This window comes from Echinops telfairi, unplaced genomic scaffold (assembly GCF_000313985.2).
Source record: "Echinops telfairi isolate 266 unplaced genomic scaffold, ASM31398v2 ScPeMD7_655;HRSCAF=1070, whole genome shotgun sequence".
Classification (NCBI taxonomy): Eukaryota; Metazoa; Chordata; class Mammalia; order Afrosoricida; family Tenrecidae; genus Echinops; species Echinops telfairi.
The window spans coordinates 23705494-23713409 of NW_022104553.1; the positions used below are offsets into that span (position 1 = coordinate 23705494).

A 7916-nucleotide genomic window follows, 5' to 3' on the forward strand; every position below is an offset into this window, starting at 1 on the left:
ATCAACCAAGAGTTGGTTCTGGTTAAAGGTAGCTGTCCTTCCTCTCTTCTCCAAGAGCTCCTCCTCCTCCTCCCCTGAAACAGTTTGTTTTCAATCGGATGTTCTCCCCTCTTCCCTGGCCCGTGTGTATGGATCCCATGACCCCTCAGACAGTTCCTTCTGGAACAAGTTCTCCTCTCCTCCCCCAGCCAGCCCCAGTTGGTTCACCTTTTCAGGTTCTGGGGCTAGGACAGGAGGTAAGACGTGATTGTTTCCTCATTGGGGCCTGCGAACTTTTTATACAAACCCTTTGATCATAAACTTACCACAAAGAAACCAACTAGATTGTCCTCCAGAACAGTTCTATTAGACATTGTTGAATGTCCCATAGGGATTCTGTGGCTATAAATCTTTAAGGAAAAAGATGACCGGAATTTTTTTCCCATAGAGCAACTTGGGGCTTTAAACCTTCAACATTTCAAATAACTCCTAACAACTGCAGTGGCCCACAGCAGATGATCAGTACATATCTACGGGATTAAGGAAGGGAATGAAGAGGGGCACACCCTCACCCAAGGAAAGCAGATTCCCGTAAATCTCCAGCATCACCTCCTTGTACAGATCCTTCTGCTCAGAGCTCAGTCTCCTCCACTCGGACTTTGTGAAGGCGACGGTCACATCCTTCAAAGTCACAGGTTCCTGAAACGAATCAACCAACATGGAACACATATCACCTTTTCAGTGAAAGACGTTTAAGACGTGGGTCTACAGCATCAGGCTCGAAAGGTATTCAGCTAAGCCTTTCAGAGAACAGAGTTCACCAAAGAAATGCTGCTGACCATGGCTGGATCCATGGCCTTGGGACATCTATGGGGAGCATCCGTGAGGCACCAACCACAACCTGGGGCTGGAACGTGTGTCAGGTCACGGAGAATGTTTAAGTCAATCTTACAACATTAAAAAATTAAAACTCATTGTCGTCGAACCAACTGGGACACACAGGGACCCAACAGGGCAGGGTAGAACAGCCCCTAAGCCTTTCCAAGACTGCAAATTATTTTTTTACTTTCATAAATCATTTTACGGGGAGCTCTTACAGCTCTTACAACAATCCATACGTCAATTGTACCCAGCACATGTGTGCATATATTGCCATCTTCATTTCCCAAACCTTTTCTTTCTACTTGGGCCCTTAGTATCAGCTCCTCCTTTTTCCCCTCTACTCCCCACCCTCATAAATCCTTGATAATTTATAAATTGTATTTATTTTCATATCTTACACCATCTGCTGTCTCCCTTCACCCACGTTTCTGTTGTTCATCCCCTGCCCAGGGGGGTTGTATATCAATCATTGCAATTGATTACCCCTTTCTCCCCTTTTATTCCCCACCTTCCCCCTACCCTCATGGTATTGCTACTTCCTTTAGAGGTTATCTGACCTGGATCCCATGTGTCGGGAGCTCTTATCTGTACCAGTGTACATGCTCTGGCCAGATTTGTAAGATAAACTGGGGTCATGATAAGGAGGGGGGAGTTTGGCATTAAAGAACTAGACAACGGTTGTGTTTTGTTGGTGCTACAGTGAACCTCGGCTGGCTCGTCCCTTTCTTGTGACCCTTCTGTGAAGGGATATGCAGTTGTCTACAGATGGGCTTTGGGTCTCCATTCCGACCCCTCTCATTTACATAGTAAATTCTTATTGGACTAGAAATCCTCATACTTCTCCTGCACGACCACGTGTGGCTTCACCTTGTGCTTAACAACCCAAAGTATAACCCTGGACAGCACTGAGGCTTTCCTTCCTGTTGCAATTAGGCAGTAGTCAAGTAAGTGCATTCCAGAATTTATAATGGAGGGATTCAAGCAATGGGGGAGGGGGGGGTCTAGGATGGGCTAGAAACAATGGACAGCCTCCTGCAATTGGGACCTGTGCTAGGAGATGAAAGGAAACTTTCTAGAGAAACGTGGGCTTGTACAAAGGGTCCTGTGAGGAGCAATGCTAAAGAGATCAGGGAACTCCATGGGACCGGAGACTCACTATCTTTAGGAGTTTTTAATCAGCTCTCCAAATAGAGTTCTAAACACTTCAATCATCATGCAGAGTGGCAGCTCATAAAATATAATCCACCTGACACAATAGCAGAAAGAGTCCAAACAAAGGAAATGGACAGACAGTTCTATCACCATGGTTGGGCTCACCCAGCGAGGGCACGTCACAGGTCGATTACCTATGCACTCTCATCACTACTGGTGGGGCCAGACTACAGGCAATGGTGCACCTGCTCAGGGGCAGAGGAAGGCAGCGCAACCCCATGAGCTGCCCACAGCTCCTGAGGTTCCCCACTGGCCAAGGCAGAGATGTCCTTCTCAGTCCACTGGCAAATCTGTAACCTGCTGGTGTGCAGCCACTCAAGGCTGCGTGAGTGACTGGTACATCTGTGTATCTGTGTGGGAGACTGGGTACTGCGGGATGACACGTTATCGCTGGAGCCCAGCACGAGGAGATCAGCTCAGTGTCCTTTTGGTACCAGCCCCTCCAAAAGGGCACGGGCTGTGGTCCGCACTCCTTTATCCACAGTTACCATTGCGCACAGACAACTCAGTCTGTGGAAATCACAACGAGTAATTGAACTGTGGCTGTGCCGTCCGTTTAGAGTCAGTGTTGCCCAGATACAGAGGAGACTCAGAGACTCTCAATGTTTCTGAAGCAGACGTCCTCGCCTTCCACTTACACAGCTGACGGTCGGTTCAAAGGCTGCTTCAAAGACATCAGGATGGGCAATGCAAAGGGTCGGTTAAATAGATTTCTGAAAAACCCTAGCGAGGACAGGCGAACAAGACAGTTGGAAATGGGGATTAAACTTAACAATGGAGAGGACGGTCCAAGGCTGGGCAGTATTTCCATCCGTTGGCCATGGGGTCTCAGTGGGTTGGAGCTGACTCAAGGCCACTTCACCACCACAACGGAGGTAGTTCCACTCACCATGATGTGAGGCTTCTCCTTCTCCTGTGGGAGCCAGTTAGTAGACTTTAGAAAGCAAATCTACAAAAAAGGAAACAAAAGCTATGAGGTTGGACACCACCCACAATGCTCCCACAGGGAATTCTCTAGCTTGGGCTACAAGGAAGCAGTCAATGTACTCAGTGGTGGCCACCAATCCATTCATCCTCAACATGGACTTTCATCCCCCTAGTCTCTTCTACAGACCCTCAACCACTCTCACCTTCTCCTTTCTGTCCCCAGCCCATTTCTTTATGGGTTCTGCACTGCCTCCTGCCTTTGAAGATAAAATCTTCCCTAAGGTCTGCTCTTCCTGGAGAGAAAACGGATCAAGCAGGGTAATGGACTAGAGGAGGTCAAGTGACTACCTTAGTGTTTGGGCCGGCTCTGGTCTGTGTGCTTGGGCCGAGTCTGGTCTGTGCAGCCCCTTCCCCCGACTCTCAAGGCCAGAGCTGGACTGTGCGGCCTCTCCCCCACATTCCAAGAAGCTGGTCTGAGGATTCAGATGCTGCAGCTGCAGCACCAGGAAGCCTCCCTTCTCCTTATCGGCACAAGCACCAGCAGCTCTCTTCACCTCATTTGCATATCTCCCTGACCCCAATCCCACAAATGTCCCACTGCCCCACCGACGGGGGTGATTTCCCTAACTCACTGAGTCTCGGAACCGCCCGGGGGCTTTTTACCCTAATAGCGCTGCTCTTAACCTCAGGCTCTTTGTCTCCATTCCACCTTCCTTCCGTGTCTCCGTCTTTCACCTCTCAGTAGGCAGGGTTCACAGGGAACAGGACTTCATCTTTCAGTCTTGCACTCCCTGGAATCTAAGGATTCACAGCGATTCAAAATGCCCTCCCTTCCCTAGTCGGATTTGTTTGCCCAAACTCCAGGAAGTTGAAAAGGCATTTTACCGCAAGTGGGCGGGGGGGGGGGGGGGGGCGGCTGTTATATTTCGGTTTTTAGAAAGCTACCTCCCAATCGGGCTATACCTTCACCATTTGATTAACAGCAAGGGCGTTGCGGAAAACCAAACCTCCCCCTCCCCTTCCAAACCCAGACGCAGGTGGCTAACCGGCAAATCCCAATGGAAAATCCCCCAGCTACTCCCTCCCCAAGACCGGGACATAAAACTCTACCTCTCGCCGGGACAGGGCGACGCCCCCCCCCCAAAAAAAAAACAAAAAAAACTAAGGATCCGTGAACCTCGCCGGGGAGCTCTGAAATAAAACTTTAATATTGTGTTCCATCTTCGCCCTTTCTTTCCCTCCATCGCCACAACTACTTTACAAAAACCCACTGAGAGCTGCAAACAGAGACGCAGAACGGAGATAGAATTCAGCCAGGAATGGGAAGTTACGGAAGGTTTTATTGAGGCAGGAAAAGCACTCCAGGGCGGATTCCACGACCCGACGAGCTCCGTCAAGTGGCGCCTGGCAGAGAGGCGATGGGATAGGTAGAGGGTTCGAGCCAAGGGCAGATGTACTGATAAGGGGGAGTTTTTTAGCGCTGCAACTGCAGGATGTGAGTCAAGATGGGGCCTGGGAGCAAATCGTCTTGCTTTTTGCAGACTTGCTTCTCGGAATGCTGGGGGCCTGGGCTGAGGGTACCCCGCCCGCAGAGATAAGCTCCTTGGAATGCTGGAAGCTGGGGCTGCAAAATCCAGCAGGTCATCCGTCTTTCTGAGAGGCTGGGGGGTAGGGGCTGCCGGGTCCGGACCCGGCCCAACCAGCCCTGTGATTGCACAACATGCGCACCAGAAACCTGGCCTGCAACACACGTGCCGAAGATGGACTGCGATAACAGCCCTCAAATGCCTCTGACCAGTCCGCTTGCAGGGACTCTGCTGACTGTACCCGCAGAGCGTTCAGGCGGCAGGGTCTGATGCGGTCCCCCTCACGTGCAGGCGTTTGTCGCTTAAGAAATACCTGAATGTCACCTGGAGTCGCTGGTCTCTTTGCCCAACCCCCCAGGGCTAAAGCTCGCTCGCACCCCGGGCTCGCCGCGAGCTCGCGCCCCCGAGTCCGCTCTCCCCGGGCACGGCCGCCCCCAGCCTCACCGCCTCCTTCCAAACTCTGCCACCGTCCACGCCGCGCGGGCCACCGTGCCCGACCGGAGGTGGCCGGTCCGAGTCGCGCCTGGCGTCCTTAAGAGTTCAAGGCTGTGTCCACGCCTCCCCGACGCCCCCCTTCCCGCCCCCAAACGCGCCCTTTCTCTTAAATGCCAAGCCAGCCAAACCTCTCCGGATGCTTCCGCCTTGGTCGCGGTCGGGGGAGAAGTGCCTCCGTCCTTGGCTTCGCGAGAGACGGAAGTCGCGAACAAGTGAGTTTACAAAGGACAGAAGCGGCCCCGACGTGCGGGCCGCGCCGGCCGCGCCGCTCTGTGTCCGCCGCCGGGAGAGCGAGCGGGAAAGAGGAGAACTTCGGACTGCGCAGGGCTCCGCCCCCACCCCCGGCTGGGAGGCGTGGTCAACGGGGCCGCTTGACCCCATTGGCTGGATCAAACTCGTCCGGTCTCGCTGGGCCAATCCTGGTGTACCGCCCACCCGTGTCCCACCCCTTCCCGGCCGGGAGCTGGAGCTCGCGGCTCTTGCTGCGCTCGGAGCCTCCCAGGCCTGGGACCGAAGGTCGCGCTTGCCCGGTTGCTTTCTGGAGCCCGCCGGGAATTGCTCGGACCCCTCCATCGCCCAGTAAACGTTCGGTTCGGAGCCCCCACCTCTGAAGGAGGTGATGGAGCCTGGGAGCCAGACAACCAAGGAGGACTTCCGATGGCGGCCCTTTCACGGAGGGCCACGTCCCCGACGCTTCCGGTTTCGGTTCTGTTGGACCGAGCGAGGAGGCTGCAGGAGTGGCCTTGCGGCGCTTTTCCCGCTGCTTGGAGCTAGTTTCTTGGGTTTACACTGAAAAGGAAAACCAGACATTCCTGTGCTCGCTGCTCTGGCTCAGAGATCCCGCAGGCGCCAACCCTCCCCTCCGCCTAGGGCGCCCGCAGGTATGAACAGTTCAGAATTCCCACCAGAACCCGAGGAATTGCCAAACTTGTACAAAGCCTCCGGTAACCACTCTTGCTCCTGGGTCCACACCTTAAAAGCAGTGCTTACTGCCGGCTTGGGGCCCAGAACTTTAAAATTCGAGTTCCTCGGTGTTTGGGCCGGGTTCGGCCCAGGCAGCCCCTGCCCCCAGCCTCTCAGAAAGACGGATGACCTGCTGGACTTTGCAGCCCCAGCTTCCAGCATTCCAAGGAGCTTCTCTCTCCTGGCAGGGTCCACACAGTCCCTTCCACTAGCATTCTGAGAAACAAGCCTGCAAAAACAAGATGACTTGTTCCTGACTCAAATCCTGCAGCTGCAGGATTAAAAGCGTCCCCTCCTCTTACCAGCACATAAGTCCTTGGCTGGAACCCTATATATACATCCCTCCCTGGCAGAGGCGACTTCCCTGACCTAGCTCCTTGGGTCCTGGAATCCACCCAGGAATTCTTTCTCTGCCTCTAAAATCTTTCTCAACTCTACATTTCTGTCTGAATTCTATCTCCGCGCTGCTTCTGTTTTCACCTCTCCCTATGTAATCGGGCTAACTAAATCCTCTTCCAGTCTAATAACGCGACCTGGTCATTCCCGCGCCAGAAAATTGCTCTAACAACACATTGGCTTGGTATTCAAAGACTCTTGAAAGGATGGATTAACGCAGTACAAAGGGCACAAACAACCATTGTGAGGATGGAGCAGTGTCCCAACCAACTCAAAAGGCACCCAACACTCCTTCACTTACACCCACACCCTGTGAGGCGATTGCTTGCCCTGATGCAGGAAGATAAGGATTCCCAGGGTTGCAACCTCCTGACAGAAAGAGCACTAGTCTTTCCAGTTTTTTGTTTAGACTAGCCTGTCTCTGAGAGTTGCAAAGGCATCCTGTTGTTGCAGGTATGTATTCTAGGAATTCTAGGCAATTCTAGGAATTCTAGGCAATTCTAGGAATTCACTGGGCAATTCTAGGAATTCACTATGTTGAAAGAAGTGGCTCTACTGTCCTTCATGGCTCTAGCCATTCCAACTGGTTGTCCAGGGTTAAATTTTTGCAACCCATGAGTAAACAAAACAAAAATAAGCCATCGTGTCGAATCCAACAGTACAATGTAGACTCTAGGACAGAGCTGCTGTAACTATAAGCAATGGGAGAGACACTCGTCTGGTACCCTGTTTCCCCGAAAATAAGACAGTGTCTTATATTAATTTTTGCTCCCAAAGATGCACTAGGTCTGCTTTTCAGGGAATGTCTTACTTTTCCATGAAGAAAAATATGATACACATTTATTGTTGAACAGCAAAAAAAGGAAATGTATTACCTGTATACGGTACAGTAGTAGTTGTCATCACAAACCAGCATAACTAGACAAACTAAATCCTACAGTATCAAGAATTTCTTGTTACTCCCATTATTTCCATGTACAACAATCTATGGTACATTTGCTCATTTATTCAATGACAATCATGTCATCATCTTCTGGAACATCATCATAACAATCCAAACCCTTATTTTCGGGGAGGTCTGATTTTCAGGGGGGACACCTTATATTCCAGCCAGAGGCAAAACTATAAGTAGGTCTTATTTTCGGGGAATGTCTTACTTTTGGGGAAACAGGGTATATGCAGAGAGCCGCACAGAGGTTGCTATGTGCTATAAAGGTGACTTTGGGGAAATAATGATACCTGTATAGTCATAAAATTATTGAGGGTGGATTAAGGGAACTATATAACTCAGGTTAAAAATATATATATATATACCAACTGGATATTATTGTGCTTATTTTTGTATTGCTAATAAAATATTTAAACTTGGGAAAAAAAATTATTGATGCTTATGATCGCAACAAGACAAGCTTTCTTCCATCAGAGAATGATAGCCCCTTCCTCTCCCAGACACTGTCCACTACAATCTGCTAAGAA

At 50.9% G+C, this 7916-nt stretch overlaps 1 protein-coding gene and 1 non-coding gene across 2 annotated transcripts in view; both read right to left on the bottom strand.

The window, feature by feature from the left end:
• Window positions 1-5284, bottom strand: part of LOC101638811 (zinc finger protein 345-like) — a 12829-nt gene extending 7545 nt beyond the window's left edge. The window contains exons 1-3 of the mRNA XM_045292278.1: window positions 5210-5284; window positions 2963-3022; window positions 552-678 (exon numbers count right to left, since the gene is read on the bottom strand). Of these exons, the coding sequence (XP_045148213.1) occupies window positions 552-678; window positions 2963-2965 (130 nt within the window). The 5' untranslated portion in view covers window positions 2966-3022; window positions 5210-5284. The remainder of the gene's footprint in view (window positions 1-551; window positions 679-2962; window positions 3023-5209) is intronic.
• Window positions 141-264, bottom strand: LOC115870392. Its single transcript, XR_004046671.1, has one exon. It is a non-coding gene; the product is annotated as a small nucleolar RNA SNORD22 (small nucleolar RNA).
• Window positions 5285-7916: the final 2632 nt, after the last annotated feature.